This window comes from Ranitomeya imitator, chromosome 1, assembly GCF_032444005.1.
Source record: "Ranitomeya imitator isolate aRanImi1 chromosome 1, aRanImi1.pri, whole genome shotgun sequence".
NCBI lineage: Eukaryota > Metazoa > Chordata > Amphibia > Anura > Dendrobatidae > Ranitomeya > Ranitomeya imitator.
In genome coordinates, this window is record NC_091282.1 from 735,573,193 (window position 1) to 735,592,709 (window position 19,517).

The following is a 19,517-nucleotide window of genomic DNA, read 5'->3' on the forward strand; positions in this document are numbered from 1 at the left end:
GAACCGGATCCTTCAGTCTAGATTTGCGACTGGTCTGGTTACTGCGTCCGTGGGTCTTCGGCTGGGGGTTAGCATGGGACCTTTCTGAGGCTCTGTCCTGCTCCTGCAGACCGACGGCAGCTTCTGGCTCATCCATAGCTGCAGATGGGCTCACAAGAAGCCCTGCAGCATTCTGATCGGCTATATATAACCCTTCCCCCGGATCTGGATTGTGTGTAGGTGTGTGGCCAGGGATCCACCCCTCCCCGTGCCGGTCACTGCCCCGCCCCCTATGGACTGACCGCTCCCCACCCTGCCATCGCTTGTATGAGGCCGCAACACAGTGGTGCTCCTAGCAGAAGCCGGCCGGCGTTTGACTTCCAGTCCCACCCCCTGCGCGTCACCTCCGGTACCAGGCAGCGCGTACAGGGATGCGCTGAGAAGCTGGGGTACGGCGCCTTTGGCCGACCCCTCCACACCATCGCTGCACGTGGCCGCAGCATAGTGGCGTTTCGCAGGAGGAGCCGGCCTGCGTCCGACCTCCGCTCCCGGCCCCTGCCACGTCATTTCCGGTCCCGGAAAGAGCGCACAGGGATGTGCCGGGAAGCCTGGGCACGGCGCCACCGACCAACCCCACCGCACAAGCCCTGCCCCTCCGGAGGACGATGACTAGATTAGATGCAGGGGTAGTAGAGCCAGGAGACTGAACGGACCCCCGGGGGGAGGAAATACTCACCTCCGCTGGCATCTGGAGACGGACCTCCTCTGGACTCCGCTCCTCTCTGCACCGCTCACTGTTGTGGAGCCCTACCCGGACCCACCGTGGCGCTTCCAGGGACCCGCACTGCCCAAGGTAGGAGACCCCCTCGCTACCTGAGTCGGACAGCCGGCCTGGGTATCAACAGATGAAACTGCAGGTATCTGTAGGGCATCCTGTCCTCCAGGAACAGGAAACCAAATGCGTGGGAGAGGTGCCGCCCTTATGTATCTGTAGGTTTCCTGTTCATTAATGGAAAAATAGGACTTAGTAGGAGGCTTTAAACTGGGTGGGGAACGGCCAAATTCTGCTGCAAAGTTGAGGTTGTATTAGTTTCGTGTCACACACCATGGCAAGACTGAGCTCAGCAACAAGACACAGGATAGTTATACTACACCAGTGAAGTCTCACCCGTACAAAGATGTCAAAGCAGACTGGAGTTTCAATATGTGCTGTTCAAGCTCTTTTGAAGAGACTCCAAGAAATAAGAAACGTTGCGGACAGTAGATGCAATGCTCGGCCAACAAAACTTAGCGCAGAAGATGAAAGACACATAATGCTCACTTCAATATCGGAAGATGTCCAGCAGTGCCTTCAGCTCAGAACTGTACAGCAGTGCCATCAACCAGTGAGACTCAGTATCACCCATATAATGTTCAGAAAAATCTGGTCAGAAGTGCTCGTCATGGAAGAATTGTGGCCATAAGCCATAGCTTCTGCATGGAAACAAGGAAACGCCACCATGAAAACACAGCACCTAGGGAAATTGAACCCAGAAGAAATAATGCTGGAGGTCAAACCAAATATTGATCTGATTGACATTTCTCTCATGTTAATTTACTTAGCATTTTGATAATAGATCAATATAAACTATTAACAGGTCTTCTTTTGAAACTAACTGAAATAGCGGTCTATAGTGTTGTCCTCATTTACACAATGTTATGGCCATCAAAAAGGTCAACTGATGTTTCCACAGTCTCATAAAAGGACCTGAACTGAGATGAAACAAACGTATAAATATAAAAGTTTATTCAGTATAGTGTTTAGAAAAATAAGTTCACATCATTTCAGAATACAATAAAACTTGGGAAGAATAAATCCCTATTACAGTACAATGAAAACAAAAAAATATATATAAAGATACCTCTTTGGTTGGGTAACTGCACAGAAATGGTTTTTGACTTGAGGTTGGTACCATTAGCAAGAAATGCATCATGAAAAATATAAACTACTTAAAACATTTCAGATGTGTTCTGTTCTCATAAATCATCATAAGGCACAAAAGAAACAAATATAAATAAAAATTTTAAAAAATTAACATGCACGAGAAAGCAGTTTTGAAAAACAGAACAGAAGGCCGGATATTACATGCATATAAGTTAAATAATAGATAAAAAATAAAACTAAATGTCACCATTTCCCACTTATATCCTGTATAGCTTCTGCTTGCTCTAGTTGTATTTTTCTAATGTTTACAAACCCTTTTTGGATTTAAAAAAAAAAACGAAACATGAAAAACATGCAAAATAGAAGTCAAGGAAACAAAAGTCTAACAAAAATTTGTTAAGGTCAATTAATTTCTTGACGAAAAAAAAAAAAAGAATTTATTTTTCACTAGTCAGAAGCAAAGACCCGAAGAATAAATAGCATTTTGCACGTCGTATGTATATATATATATATATATATATATATATATATATATATATATATATATATATATATATATATATATATATATATATATATATATATATATATATATATATATATATATACATACACACACACATTTTTTATTTTTTCTGCTAATGCAAGTTCCATGCAATAGTGAATAAAATGCCTAAATAAGTTGCTAGTTGAAATTGTAAAATAGTGCAAAATAATTCATATAAATGTAGTGTTTAAATTCCAGGGTATTTAATAGATTTCGGGCAATGCTCGATTAAGAATTGATTGTCTTTCCCTTTGTAGTTAGAGCCACATTTGCAATGTGCTTAGGTTTATAAAAAAAAAACAAAAAAAAACGAAAACTAGACCAAGTCGGCCAAACCCGCATACATTTGCGGGAGCATTCGTCATTCTAAAATGTATGGAGGCCTCCTGACTGACCCCTAACAAACAAGGTCGGGTGTGCGTGTGTGTGTGTGTGTGTGTGTGGGGTGGGATTTTAAGAATCTGGCATGTCGGACTGCAGACTGCTGTTTTATCTTCTCGGGGACATAAGCAGAGAGCCCAGGCGCGCTCGGCAGAGTGTGTGTTCATGGAGGAGTAAGGGGTCCGGACGATCTCCTGAATGATAGTTCAGCCGTCAGCCATCTATTGTATATTTGGGGGGTGGGGCTTTAGGGTAAAGGAAGTATGAACAGTAAAATTGTAGTATACATTAACATTGTTGGAAGACATGATTACATATATATATATATTTCACTGATCTACTTTTTTTTATAATGTGCTTTGCTACAATTACATAGCCCGTAGGCCAGAAGGCACCAGGAAACTTAATAAGAAATTACTATATTACTCTGACAACAGAAAATAGGAGGACAACAGGAATCAATTTCAAAAACTTAGAAGGAAAATTTGAAATTTTTTTTTTAGAGAAATCTGCATAACTATTTTTTAAATATTTTTGGAATTAAATAATTTACTAGTACCACATAGGATTGTGTAGAAAACACTAGAGGAACTTCTGGATTCCTATTTCAATTTTGCAACCCAGCTGGAAAATGTTAGCATTAGCGATTTTAGCAGAAGAGAAAAATCACAAAAAAAGTCTACATGTAACAATCCCACCGGTTTAGTTCATTAAAATGTCAAGTAGATTATAATTTTTTTCTTTTTTCGGTAACCGAAAAAAAAAAGAACAAAAACAAAACCAAAAAACCCACAAAAACTATAAAAACCACAAATAGGATTCCGTTATTTCTCTCTAGTTTGTGATCAACTTTTTTTCCAGCATATTCCCAAAAATAATATTAATAGAAAAGTACCAATGATGCACTTTTTTTTAACCTTTAACCCACTATTTCATACAATAGAACAAAAGTACTTCAGATGGTGTTCCCTTTACTTACCCACCTTTGTGAAAAGGTTAAATAATGTGGTACTGGGACAACAAAAATTAAAATAGAAAGCAGTGCGATTTTCACTAAAAAGTTCTAGTTCATACAATTTATTGAATGCAACCAAAGTCACAAAGAATCCGCTTTCGGACATCAGGTCTGTACCGTCTATATGTCTTGCATTTCTTCCTCCATTTGAACGTTCTGAAGCTTGGCCAACTCCTTCTTATCATTTTCAAGTTCTTCACAGCCCATATTGACCATACCGCTAATGACATACTTGGATTTTGCATCCAACAACATGACACTCCCACTGATTGCAGCATTCTGCTCCATGGGCAGGTAATTCTCCTTGGTTTCAGGTAGACGTTGCAGAACCAGGTTGTGATGACTGTTGAAATCTTGATGGGCCTGTGTGGCAGGAAGGCTGGCATTATTACCGCTTGCAGCAACGGGTTCTCCAAGATCTGACTGTGAAGGGGTCACTGACAATAGGTCTTGGGCAGCAATGTAGTGACAGTTCTGAAGATGTGGAAAACTTGCATTACTCGTGGCTGTGACACTGGTTGTGGTGGCGGCATGTGTGGAAATAGATTGACTGAGAGAGACCGACTGGTTCCCGGTAACGGAGGCAAGATTCCCGGAAGAAGTTATTAAAGTAGGAGCTAGTGAAAAATTCTGAGCTTGCGTTCCGTTCACTAAGGAAGCCGCAACAGACTGAAGGGTCTCGTCTGATGACATGCTAATGTTTACTTGTGCTGTGTTTTGATTGACAGGCATTAACGAAGAAAAGACAAGACTTTGTTCCAGGCCATCTTGTTTTAAAGAATGCGGAACTGTGTAGACAACTGTGCTAGGAGGGAGAGAGCTTAGGAATACTTTTCCCTGATCGCTGCTTGAGATGGTGTCGTTTGTAAATGTCCCTCCATCTGAAGTACCACGCACCACCGAGAGGTTGCCAATATTTCCTGTAAAGAGAAATTTGTAGAGTTACTAAGTAAAATGTCCAATCTCCAAAAATAGTCAATAGTCATAATCAAATGAACATTTGTTCGGTAGACAGCCATATTTCCCAACTCCACCATACACATGAGCGATCGGCCAATCTGTCAGGCATTGCAGCGGCTTATCTACTCTGAAAACAAAAAGATCGGGCATTGAATTTCCAAGTGTCCGATACTTCTCTTCCGACATCATCCATAAGCTGAAAGTTAAAAGTCCTCCATATACATCAGATAATTGACCAGTACAGCCACAATCGGCAGTTTTAGCCGACTTTTCCTTTGTCCATGGGGACCTTTAGGCTCTGCCTATCAAATATCTAAGTTATGTACGGCGGGCTTCTCACATCATGAACCACTCAGTCTTCACTGTGGCCCTCCCAATACTACAGTGCCCAATTTACATATAAATAACCACAATTTACACAAAATGCTATAATGCTTTGTGCATTCAACTGTCAGCCTAGAAGCACACAACTACGATGTTTATGTGGGTTAATACAGTCCCGATCCCTGTAATAAAGTAGATTACGGACTAATTTACATAGATGGTTGGGAAAAAAACAAAAACACAAAAAACAGCACCTGTAATACAAAATTAAAGTGTTTTTTGTTGTTGTTGCAGTCTTGCTCTCCCAAGTTTATTTTGATTCCTGCCTTGGAAGAAGCTAAGTGAATAACATGAATATTTAGTGAGGTTCTTCAAGTTTCCACAGAATAAAGAGCATTGTACTTTTCCTGGTCTGTTATAAATACAAGCAACATGGACACATACAATATGCAATAACATCTGACTTGACATATGAAAAGCAGCTGTCAAAAAGCACACAAAACCTTAATGTGCTGCCGAGCCAGACTAAAAGCTGCAGAGCTGGTCATCACTCCTGTGATGCAAATGATTCAGTAACCTGCATTCAAAACATAAGAAACCTCTTTAATCCCTTCATGACACGGGGTATTTTCATTTTTCGCTCCCCTCCTTCCCAGAGCCATAACTTTTTTATTTTTCCGTCACTATGGCCATGTGAGGGCTTATTTTTTGCGGGACGAGTTGTACTTTTGAACGACACCATTGGTTTTACAACGTCATGTACTAGAAAACGGGAAAAAAAAATTCCAAGTGCGGTGAAATTGCAAAAAAAGTGCAATCCGACACTTGTTTTTTGCTTGGCGTTTTTGCTAGGTTCACTGAATGCTAAAACTGACCTGCAGTTATGACTCTCCAGATCATTACGAGTTCATAGACACCTAAAATGACTAGGTTATTTTTTATCTAAGTGGTGAAAAAAAATTCCAAACTTTGCTATATATAAAAAAAAAAAAATTGCGCCATTGTCCGATACCTGTAGCGTCTCCATTTTTCGTTATCTGGGGTTGGGTGAGGCTTTATTTTTTGCGTGCTGAGCTGGCATTTTTAATTATACCATTTTGGTGCAGATACGTTCTTTTGATCGCCTGTTATTGCATTTTAATGCAATGTTGCGGTGACAAAAAGCGTAATTCTGGCGTTTTGAGTTTTTTCTCGCTAGGCTGTTTAGCGATCAGGTTAATTTTTTTTATTAATAGATTGAGCGATTCTGAACACGACGATACCAAATATTTGTACATTTGATTTTTTATTGTTTTATTTTGGAAACGGGGGTGATTTAAACTTTATTTATTTATTTATTTTTTTACTTTTGCCACGCTTCAATAGCCTCCATGGGAGGCTAGACGCTGGCACAACTCAATCGCCTCTGCTACATAGGTGCGAAGCTCAGATTGCTCCTATGTAGCAGAATTGGAGACCTCTGGTTGTTATGCCGACCCCGATCAGAAATGAGCGCATTTCCGGCCGGATGGCTGGAAGCGCTTGTTAAATGCCGCTGTCAACGTTTGACAGCGGCATTAATAGTGGTGGGTGAATCGCTATTCCACCCGCGGCTGTTGCGGGCAAATGTCAGCTGTTCAAAACAGCTGACATGTCCCGGATTTGATGCAGGCTCACTGCCAGAGCCCGCATCAAAGCGCAGGGGATCTGACCTCGGAAGTACTATCCCGCCCGAGGTCAGAAAGGGGTTAAAAAGGGAAAGAAAAATAACTTTAAAAAAAATCTTACAAATATTTTTTAAAAAACCTGATATAAAAAGTAGGTCATATACTTATGGCACATTCCCTTTAAGATAACATTAAAACTGCTCAAAAAAATAATGGGAACACTTAAACAAGAGAATATAACTCCAAGTAAATCAAACTTCTGTGAAATCAAACTGTCCACTTAGGAAGCAACACTGTTTGACAATCAATTTCACATGCTGTTGTGCAAATGGAATAGACAACAGATGGAAATTATTGGCAATTATCAAGACACACTCAATAAAGGAGTGGTTCTGCAGGTGGGGACCACAGACCACATCTCAGTACCAATGATTTCTGGCTGATGTTTTGGTCACTTTTGAATGTTGGCTGTGCTTTCACACTCGTGGTAGCATGAGACGGACTCTACAACCCACACAAGTGTATAATAAAGTTGTGACACACATATTACACACATGTAACACACAAATTATAACACAAGAGTACTGATATTGGTATTAATATATCATGTGTGCATGTTTGGACCAAGGAATAGGGACAACTTTCAACAGAAATCCTAATGCTCCACAGAAAAACACAGTCCACACAAGTGGCTCAGGTAGTGCAGCTCATCCAGGATCGCACATCAATGCGAGCTGTGGCAAGGTTTGCTGTGTTTGTCAGCGTAGTGTTCAGAGGTTGGAGGCGCTACCAGGAGACAGGCCAGTACACCAGGAGACGTGGAGGGGGCCGTAGGAGGAGGGCAACAACCCAGCAGCAGGACTGCTACCTCAGCCTTTGTACAAGTAGGAACAGGAGGAGCACTGCCAGAGCTCTGCAAAATGACCTCATGCAGGCCACAAATGTGCATGTGTCTGCACAAACGGTTAGAAACCGACTCCATGAGGATGGTCTGAGTTCCCGATGTCCACAGATGGGGGTTGTGCTCACAGCCCAACGCCATGCAGGACGCTTGGCATTTACCACAGAACACCAGGATTGGCAAATTCTCCACTGGCACCCTGTGCTCTTCACAGATGAAAGCAGGTTCACACTGAGCACATATGACAGACGTGACAGAGTCTGGAGACGTCGTGGAGAGCAACCAGCTGCCTGCAACATCCTTCAGCATGACCGGTTTGGCTGTGGGTCAGTAATGGTGTGGGGTGGCATTTCTTTGGAGGGCCGCAAAGCCCTCTATGTGCTTGCCAAAGGTAGCATGACTGCCATTAGGTACTGAGATCCTCAGACCCCTTGTGAGACCATATGCTGGTGCGGTTGACCATGGGTTCCTCCTAATGCAGGACAATGCCAGACCTCATGTGCCTGGAGTGTGTCAGCAGTTCCTGCAAGATGAAGGCATTGAAGCTATGGACGGGCCTGCCCGTTCCCCAGACCTGAATCCAAATGAACACATCTGCAACATCATGTCTCGCACCATCCACCAACGTCATGTTGCACCAGACTGTCTAGGAGTTGGCGGATGCTTTAGTCCAGGTCTGGGAGGAGATCCCTCAGGAGACCATCCGCAGCCTCATCACGAGCATGCCAAGGCATTGTAGGGAGGTTATACAGGCACGTGGAGGCCACACACACTACTGAGCATCATTTCCTTGTCTTGAGGCCACTGAAGTTGGATCAGCCTGTAAGTTCATTTTCCACTTTGCTTTTGAGCATCATTCCAACTCCAGACCTCCGTGGGATATTAGTTGTGATTTACGTTGATCATTTTTAGGTTTTATTGTTCTCAAAACATTCCACTATGTAATGAATAAGGATTTACAACTGGAATATTTCATTCAGTGATATCTAGGATGTGGGATTTTAGCATTCTCTTCTTTTTTTTTTTTAGAGCAGTGTAAATTATATAGCGGGAGGACTGTCAGCCTACCCTTTCCATTCCCCAAACAAGGGTTAACTAATTCTGTCTAAATCCCTAAGTTCAGCTATCCTTAATTTAATCTAATATTGCTATTTTTTAAGTATCCCAACAAACTGGAAAAATAGAAAACCTGAAACCAAGTGGGAATTTCCCCATTTCTTTAAACATATTGCAATTATTGAATTCATAGCGAAGAGTGGTCATCTGTGTGAACTGCAGCTTATCTTTTATAGATTTTACTTCAGAGGCTCTCTCTCTCTCTCTACAGGGTGGGCCATTTATATGGATACACCTAAATAAAATGGGAATGGTTGGGGATATCAACTTCCTGTTGAAAAGTTCCCCCCCCCCCCCCATATACTAATGCACCACACACAGGAAGTTGATATCACCAACCATTCCCATTTTATTTAGGTGTATCCATATAAATGGCCCACCCTGTACATATCAGGTGTACAGTGACGCTACTACACAACGAACGACAGTGGCTGAGGCAAGTGGCAAACATTTGCAGCAGCTCTTCAAGCCTGATGACTGATTAGATGAAAAATAAGGCTACACAAACTTTAATTTTGTAGCGTTGGCGTCCCTGCACACTTCCTCACCTGGCAGAAACGCAGACTCACCGCCGCAACACCCAACCTGCTCCTCCTCCTTCCTCTGCTGCCCAGGGTCTGCGCAATGCTCGCAGATCTCTGGGCACTGTGCTTAGGGCACTCCATGGTCTCTTAAAAGTGACAGAATGCACACGATCCTAAAGTGTCCTAGGCCAATGGCTGGGAGATGCTTATTATTTAAGGCACCTCCGTCTGTTGGGAAGTCCCAGAGCAACGTATTATGTCAATTGTCTGCACGTTTGCTAGTTCCCAGGTCCCCAATACCTGCCAGTCAGTTTACCTATTCTTTACCTGTCTGCCCGTACTTGCCATGTTTTCCTGTATTCCTGCAGTGCCCGACAGAACCTGCCTGCCTATCAGCCATGTCTGCCAACACCTGCCTGTCTACATCAGTCATGCCTACCAAGACATCAGCCATGCCTACCAGTACCTGCTTGCCTGTATACCAGCCGTATCTGCTAGTACCTGCTGTTACAACTTTCTGCCCCTTTTGGGGGGGGGGTCAGCTGCCGTGCGTCCGAAGTTTGTCCTGGAGTAGCATCTGGCATCCATCTGGAGCCAAGTCTAACCCCATCATCAGAGGCTCTAGCGAAGAGTCACGCCCGTCCATGCTTTGGTCGGTCCACAGCACAGTGGCTCCACCGACCAGTCCATTACAAATTTACAGTGCATCCATGTTCAGTAGTACATCTCCATCTTCTATGTTCAGAAGACAGGTGACAGTCCTTGCACGCATGCAAACACAAACAAATATACCTTAACACAACAGAAAGTTCTTTAGAAGTTCAGCCTTTAAACAAAAATTCCTTCTGTCAAATATTAAGTTCTTTTCCTCAGACTTAAAGCACATTGATTACTACCATAATCTGCTGTTAACAGCATTCAGAGATGAACTTTTCAGCAGTTTCACGGGACGATAGACAGCAATAGTCTGAAGACATTCTTTGACTTTTATAGGTCAGTTTTCTAGGCATGCTCTGTGACAGAGATTACTGTGCAGACAGGAGAGGAGCTCTCACCATCACCTATTGTGAATGTTGGATCCTGTGTTGATAGGGATGATCATCAAAAACATTGGATCAAATGTGTCTTAATGGGGTTAACAAAAATGTGGCTTAATTCAATAAAATACCATCAAATAACCAAACAACCATTATTTATCTGCAAGGAGTTTGCATGTTCTCCCCGTGTTTGCGAGGTTTTCCTCCTGTTACTCTGGGTTCCTCCCATACTCCAAAGACATACTGATAGGTAAATTAGATTGTGAGCGCCAATGGGGACAGTGATGATAATGTGTGTAAAGCTTTAAAAAAATTATGATGGTGCTATGTAAGCGAGTAAAATAAAAATACAAACAGGTCACTTTCCAATGGCAAATTAGCCCAGATTCATCAAGAACGGCATATTGAAGAGATGTGTGCCTCATGAATTCGGCGCATTTTGTGGCTGCTGTGGGCCTGCATAAAAATGTATATAAATGATGAATCTAATCGGCTGCGCTCTGCTACTTCCCCTCCCACTTTGAAAACAAAAACATAAAACCCTGCCTAAAGTTGCAAACGTTTTGCGCTACTACAGGTTATGCAAAGATTTTGCAATATTTCAAAAAGTTTTACACTGGGAATTCTAGTGAAAATGGGGATATAAAAATCATCTGTCAAATAGCATAAAAATACTAATGCAGCATTGATGACTGTGTACTCCTAACCATAGGACATGGAGGGAAACACCCCCACCCCCCCAAAAAAAAAAAAAAAAAGCCTCCTCCCTAGTGTTGAGCAATACCGTCCGATACTTGAAAGTATCGGTATCGGATAGTATCGGCCGATACCCGAAAAGTATCGGATATCGCCGATACCGATACCCGATACCAATACAAGTCAATGGGACACCAAGTATCGGAAGGTATCCTGATGGTTCCCAGGGTCTGAAGGAGAGGAAACTCTCCTTCAGGCCCTGGGATCCATATTAATGTGTAAAATAAAGAATTAAAATAAAAAATATTGATATAATTACCTCTCCGGAGGCCCCTGAACATCACCGCTGGTAACTGGCAGCCTTCTTTGTTTAAAATGAGCGCGTTTAGGACCTGAGAATGACGTCGAGGCTTCTGATTGGTCGCGTGCCGCTCATGTGACTGCCACGCGACCAATCAGAAGCCGCGACGTCATTCCTCAGGTCCTAAATTCCTAGAATGAGGAGTTTAGGGCCTGAGAATGACGTCACGGCTTCTGATTGGTCGCGTGGCGGTCACATGAGTGGCAAGCGACCAATCAGAAGCCGTGACGTCATGGGAGTCCCTAAACGCGCTCATTTTAAACAAAGAAGGCTGCCGGTTACCAGCGGTGATGTCCAGGGGCCTCCGGAGAGGTAATTATATCAATATTTTTTATTTTAATTCTTTATTTTACACATTACTATGGATCCGATACCACAAAAGTATCGGAACTCGGTATCAGAATTCCGATACCGCAAGTATCGGCCGATACCCGATACTTGCGGTATCGGATTGCTCAACACTACTCCTCCCCTTCATGTACACCAAATCTGGTGTGGCTTAGCCCCGATCATTTGAAAAGTGTGAGCTGCAACGGCCGCCTCCACCTATGGTGCCGTTATAGAAAAACTGCAAGCCTTTTTTTGCCCCAAATCCTTCACAACCTTTTGAAGTCCTTGATCATTTTAAAAAAAAAGGAATACATCTTTACAGATATCTGCCGTACATGTAGGGGTGGGGGTGTCTGGAGTGGGCTCACGGGCAGAGCACGACCCATACACAGCTGGTAATGGCTGTGTGTTAGGCTATGTGCACACGTTCAGGATTTCTCACAGAAAATTCCGGACATTTTCTTCAAGAAATCCACAAGAAAACCGCATGCGTTTTTGCTGCGATTTTGCCGCGGGTTTGATGCGTTTTTGCCGCGTTTTTTTCCGGACACTTCCCAATGTATTTTGTTGTGGGAAATCCGCAAAAAAACGCAAAATTAATTAACATGCTGCGGTTTTTACCGCGATGCGTTTTTTTCGCGGAAAAAAACGCATCATGTGCACAAAACATTCTAAATGATGGAATGCTTATTGTATGCGGTTTTGTTGCGGTTTTATAGCGTTTTTATCGGGAAAAACCGTGAAAAAAAACGTGAAAAAAACCGCAAAGTGTGCACACAGCCTTACAGGCAGGATCTACATCTAACAGTCAAGGGGGACGCGGAGCACTGCCCGCCATTGTTAACCTGTTAAATTCCACTGTCAATCCCTGACAGCAAGACTTAACATGTGCCGACATGGGGGTGCACCTGTTGACCTCAGGGCACAGGAGGATTGCTTTGACAGCCAGGGGTCTGTTGAAGACCCCCCCGTGCTTGTCATTACAGAGCTCCTTTGAAATCCTGCCTGGGACAGCGTGATTTTCACTATATGCTGCAATACCCTGGTATTGCTGTATACAGTACAAGCAATCAGAATATTACAAGTTCAAGTCCCCTAAGGGATAACCAGGACACTAAACAGTAGTAAGGAAAAAAAAAAAAAATTATATATATATATATATATATATATATATATATATATATATATATATATATATATATATATATATATATATATATATATATATATATATATATACATATACACACACACATATACAAAAGGAGGCAGCACACACACATATACAAAAGGAGGCAGCATCCAAATCCTTTTTTTTTTTTTTTTTTTAAATATTATATATATATATATATATATATATATATATATATATATATATATATATATATATATATATATATATATATATATATATATATATATATATATATAATTTTTTTTTTTTTTTTTTTTCTTCATGGCTAAAAGTATTGACACCCCTGCAATTTTGTCAGGTAATACTCATTTTCTTCCTGAAAATGATTGCAAACACAAATTATTTGGTATTATCTTCATTTAATTTGTCTTAAATGAAAAAACACAAAAGAGAATGAAGCAAAAAGCAAAACATTGATCATTTCACACAAAACTCCAAAAATGGGCCAGACAAAAGTATTGGCACCCTCAGCCTAATACTTGGTTGCACAACCTTTAGCCAAAATAACCGCGACCAACCACTTCCGGTAACCATCAATGAGTTTCTTACAATGTTCTGCTGGAATTTTAGACCATTCTTCTTTGGCAAACTGCTCCAGGTCCCTGATATTTGAAGGGTGCCTTCTCCAAACTGCCATTTTTAGATCTCTCCACAGGTGTTCTATGGGATTCAGGTCTGGACTCATTGCTGGCCACCTTAGAAGTCTCCAGTGCTTTCTCTCAAACCATTTTCTAGTGCTTTTTGAAGTGTGTTTTGGGTCATTGTCCTGCTGGAAGACCCATGACCTCTGAGAGAGACCCAGCTTTCTCACACTGGGCCCTACATTATGCTGCAAAATTTGTTGGTAGTCTTCAGACTTCATAATGCCATGCACACGGTCAAGCAGTCCAGTGCCAGAGGCAGCAAAGCAACCCCAAAACATCAGGGAACCTCCGCCATGTTTGACTGTAGGGACCGTGTTCTTTTCTTTGAATGCCTTTTTTTTTTTTCTCCTGTAAACTCTATGTTGATGCCTTTGCCCAAAAAGCTCTACTTTTGTCTCATCTTACCAGAGAACATTCTTCCAAAACGTTTTAGGCTTTTTCAGGTAAGTTTTGGCAAACTCCAGCCTGGCTTTTTTATGTCTCGGGGAAGAAGTGGGGTCTTCCTGGGTCTCCTACCATACAGTCCCTTTTCGTTCAGACGCCGACGGATAGTACGGGTTGACACTGTTGTACCCGCGTACTGCAGGGCAGCTTGAACTTGTTTGGATGTTAGTCGAGGTTCTTTATCCAACATCCACACAATCTTGCGTTGAAATCTCTTGTCAATTTTTCTTTTCCGTCCACATCTAGGGAGGTTAGCCACATTGCCATGGGCTTTAAACTTCTTGATGACACTGCTCACGGTAGACACAGGAACATTCAGGTCTTTGGAGATGGACTTGTAGCCTTGAGATTGCTCATGCTTCCTCACAATTTGGTTTCTCAAGTCCTCAGACAGTTCTTTGGTCTTCTTTCTTTTCTCCATGCTCAATGTGGTACACACAAGGACACAGGACAGAGGTTGAGTCAACTTTAATCCATGTCAACTGGCTGCAAGTGTGATTTAGTTATTGCCAACACCTGTTAGGTGCCACAGGTAAGTTACAGGTGCTGTTAATTACACAAATTAGAGAAGCATCACATGATTTTTCAAACAGTGCCAATACTTTTGTCCACCCCCTTTTTATGTTTGGTGTGGAATTATATCCAATTTGGCTTTAGGACAATTCTTTTTGTGTTTTTTCATTTAAGACAAATTAAATGAAGATAATAATACCAAATAATTTGTGTTTGCAATCATTTTCAGGAAAATGAGTATTATCTGACAGAATTGCAGGGGTGTCAATACTTTTGGCCATGACTGTGTATACATATATATATGTGTATGTATGTATGTATGTATGTATGTATGTATGTATGTATGTATGTATGTATGTATGTATGTATGTATGTATGTATGTATATATATATATATATATATATATATATATATATATATACTAGATTGTGGCCCGATTCTAATGCATCGGGTTTTCTAGAATATGCATGTCCCCGTAGTATATGGACAATGATGATTCCAGAATTCGCGGCAGACTGTGCCCGTCGCTGATTGGTCGAGGCAACCTTTATGACATCATCGTCGCCATGGCAACCATTATGACATCTACGTCGATACTGTGCCCGTCGCTGAATCAGAAACGTGAGATGTCTACGTCCTTTATGACATCATCGTCGCTGTGCCCAGACAGACAGACAGACAGATAGAAAGACAGACGGAAAAATGCTTAGACAATTATATATATAGATCAGGAGGACTGATCAATATAGAAGTGTCAGGAGGACTGATCAATATAGAAGTGTCAGGAGGACTGATCAATATAGAAGTGTCAGGAGGACTGATCAATATAGAAGTGTCAGGAGGACTGATCAATATAGAAGTGTCAGGAGGACTGATCAATACAGAAGAGTCAGGAGGACTGATCAATATAGAGGTGTCAGGAGGACTGATCAATATAGAAGTGTCAGGAGGACTGATCAATATAGAAGTGTCAGGAGGACTGATCAATATAGAAGTGTCAGGAGGACTGATCAATACAGAGGTGTCAGGAGGACTGATCAATATAGAAGTGTCAGGAGGACTGATCAATACAGAAGTGTCAGGAGGACTGATCAATACAGAAGAGTCAGGAGGACTGATCAATATAGAAGTGTCAGGAGGACTGATCAATATAGAAGTGTCAGGAGGACTGATCAATATAGAAGTGTCAGGAGGACTGATCAATATAGAGGTGTCAGGAGGACTGATCAATATAGAAGTGTCAGGAGGACTGATCAATACAGAAGTGTCAGGAGGCCTGATCAATATAGAAGTGTCAATCAGAGACGCGGGATTTCTACGTCGATGCTGTGCCGGTCTCTGATAGGCCTCGACCAATCAGAGAGCTGGGATTTCCAGGACAGACAGACAGACAGACTGATCAATATAGAAGTGTCAGGAGGACTGATCAATATAGAAGTGTCAGGAGGACTGATCAATATAGAAGTGTCAGGAGGACTGATCAATATAGAAGTGTCAGGAGGACTGATCAATATAGAAGTGTCAGGAGGACTGATCAATACAGAAGTGTCAGGAGGACTGATCAATACAGAAGTGTCAGGAGGACTGATCAATACAGAAGTGTCAGGAGGACTGATCAATACAGAGGTATCAGGAGGACTGATCAATATAGAGGTATCAGGAGGACTGATCAATATAGAGATGTCAGGAGGACTGATCAATATAGAAGTGTCAGGAGGACTGATCAATATAGAAGTGTCAGGAGGACTGATCAATATAGAAGTGTCAGGAGGACTGATCAATATAGAGGTGTCAGTAGGACTGATCAATACAGAAGTGTCAGGAGGACTGATCAATACAGAAGTGTCAGGAGGACTGATCAATATAGAAGTGTCAATCAGAGACGCGGGATTTCTACGTCGATGCTGTGCCGGTCTCTGATTGGTCGAGGCCGCCAGGCCTCGACCAATCAGAGAGCTGGGATTTCCAGGACAGACAGACAGACGGAAAAACCCTTAGACAATTATATATATAGATATACACACACACACACAGATTGGACACCTTCTCATTCAAAGATTTTTGTATTATCATGACTACGAAAATCATACATTCAACACTGAAGGCATCAAAACTATGAATTAACACATGTGGAATTATATACTTAGCAAAAAAGTGTGAAACAACTGAAATTATGTCTTATATTCTAGGTTCTTCAAAGTAGCCACCTTTTGCTTTGATGACTGCTTTGCACACTCTTGGCATTCTCTTGATGAGCTTCAAGAGGTAGTCACCGGAAATGGTTTTCACTTCACAGGTGTGCCCTGTCAGGTTTAATAAGTGGGATTTCATGCCTTATAAATGGGGTTGGGACCATCAGTTGTGTTGAGCAGAAGTCTGGTGGATACACAGCTGATAGTCCTACTGAATAGACTGTTAGAATTTTTATTATGGCAAGAAAGAAACAGCTAAGTAAAGAAAAACGAGTGGCCATCATTACTTTAAGAAATGAATATCAGTCAGTCCGAAAAATTGGGAAAACTTTGAAAGTGTCCCCAAGTGCAGTGGCAAAAACCATCAAGCGCTACAAAGAAACTGGCTCACATGAGGAAGACAAAGAGTCACCTCTGCTTCTGAGGATAAGTTTATCCGAGTCACAAGCCTCAGAAATCGCAGGTTAACAGCAGCTCAGATTAGAGACCACGTCAATGCCACACAGAGTTCTAGCAGCAGACACATCTCTACAACAACTTAAGTGGTGACTTTGTGCAGCAGGCCTTCATGGTAAAATAGCTGTTAGGAAACCACTGCTTTGGACAAGCAACAAGTAGAAGAGACTTGTTTGGGTAAAGAACACAATGAATGGACTTTAGACCAGTGGAAATCTGTGCTTTGGTCTGATGAGTCCAAACTTGAGATCTTTGATTTCAACCACCGTGTCTTTGTGCGACGCAGAAATGGTGAACGGATGGACTCTACATGCCTGGTTCCCACCGTGAAGGATGAAGGAGGAGGTGTGATGGTGTGGGGGTGCTTTGCTGGTGACACTGTTGAGGATTTATTTAAAATTGAAGATATACTGAACCAACATGGCTACCACAGCATCTTGCAGTGGCATGCTATTCCATCCAGTTTGCGTTTAGTTGGACCATCATTTATTTTTCAACAGGACAATGACCCCAAACACACCTCCAGGCTGTGTAAGGGCTATCTGACCAAGAAGGAGAGTGATGGGGTGCTACGCCAGATGACCTGGCCTCCACAGTCACCAGAGCTGAACCCAATCGAGATGGTTTGGGGTGAGCTGGACCGCAGAGTGAAGGCAAAAGGGCCAATAAGTGCCAAGCATCTCTGGGAACTCCTTCAAGATTGTTGGAAGACCATTCCAGGTGACCACCTCTTGAAGCTCATCAAGAGAATGCCAAGAGTGTGCAGAACAGTCATCTCAAGCTTGAGAAAGGTCCACATCCTGGACAAACGTTGCACATGGGCCAATAAATTACACATATTTTCTTCTAGTGGAGTGCTGCCTTCGTTTTTCTGGATAATAGCATGAGGTTTGGTACATACCTGGAAGGATTTTTTGCACCCTTTGTTTTCTTTTGGTGCTGCCTTTTGTTAGATAGATAGAATTTAATCTAATTCCTCCCCTTTTCCCTCATTGAAAATAGATTAAAAAAAACACATGTGGTATTGCCGGCCGTGTACAGTAAAGTAAGATATATCAAAATGTGTATGTGTATATATACTGTGTACGAGGGGCGATCCAAAAGTAATGATAATCGGTTATTTCTATTGCACACAAAAATTAAAATAAAATGTTTTCTTCTCTCTTAAGTACCCACTAGTCCAGGAAAAAAAAATTACCGTATATACTCGAGTATAAGCCGACCCGAGTATAAGCCGACCCCCCTAATTTTGCCACAAAAAACTGGGAAAACCTATTGACTCAAGTATAAGCCTAGGGTGGAAATGCAGCATTTACCGGTGAATTTCAAAAATAAAAATAGATCATTATTTCCCCATAGCTGTGCCATATAGTGCTCTGCACCGTTCATTATTTCCCCATAGCTGTGCCCCATATAGTGCTCTGCACCGTTCATATTTCCCCATAGCTCTGCCATATAGTGCTCTGCACCGTTCATTATTTCCCCATAGCTGTGCCATATAGTGCTCTGCACCGTTCATATTTCCCCATAGCTCTGCCATATAGTGCTCTGCACCGTTCATATTGCCCCATATCTGTGCCCTGTATGCTCTGCACCGTTCATACTGCCCCCATATCTGTGCCACATATATGCTCTGCACCGTTCATACTGCCCCGTATATGCTCTGCACCGTTCATACTGCCCCCATAGATGCTCTGCACCATTCATACTGCCCCCATATCTGTGTCCCATACAGTGCTCTGCACCGTTCATACTGCCCCATATATGCTCTGCACCGTTCATACTGCCCCATATATGCTCTGCACCGTTCATACTGCCCCCATAGATGCTCTGCACCGTTCATACTGCCCCCATAGATGCTCTGCACCGTTCATACTGCCCCCATAGATGCTCTGCACCGTTCATACTGCCCCCATAGATGCTCTGCACCGTTCATACTGCCCCCATAGATGCTCTGCACCGTTCATACTGCCCCCATAGATGCTCTGCACCGTTCATACTGCCCCCATAGATGCTCTGCACCGTTCATACTGCCCCCATAGATGCTCTGCACCGTTCATACTGCCCCCATAGATGCTCTGCACCGTTCATACTGCCCCCATAGATGCTCTGCACCGTTCATACTGCCCCCATAGATGCTCCACATAAATCTGTGCCGCTGCTGCAGTAAAAAAAAAAAAAAAAAAGCCATGCTCACCTCTCTTGATTGCAGCTCCCAGCGTCTCGTTCCGGCGTCCGGTCCCGGCGTCTCTCTGCTCTGACTGATCAGGCAGAGGGCGCCGCGCACACTATATGCGTCATCGCGCCCTCTGACCTGAGCAGTCAGAGCGG

The 19,517-nt window shown here is 42.5% G+C and overlaps 1 protein-coding gene across 1 annotated transcript in view; it reads right to left on the minus strand.

The window, feature by feature from the left end:
- Window positions 1–2,528: 2,528 nt before the first annotated feature.
- The window catches only part of LOC138644795 (homeobox protein SIX4-like), a 43,456-nt gene continuing 26,467 nt past the window's right edge, over window positions 2,529–19,517 (minus strand). Inside the window, exon 3 of the mRNA XM_069733612.1 lies at window positions 2,529–4,766. Coding sequence (XP_069589713.1) covers window positions 3,967–4,766 — 800 coding nt within the window. The 3' untranslated portion in view covers window positions 2,529–3,966. The remainder of the gene's footprint in view (window positions 4,767–19,517) is intronic.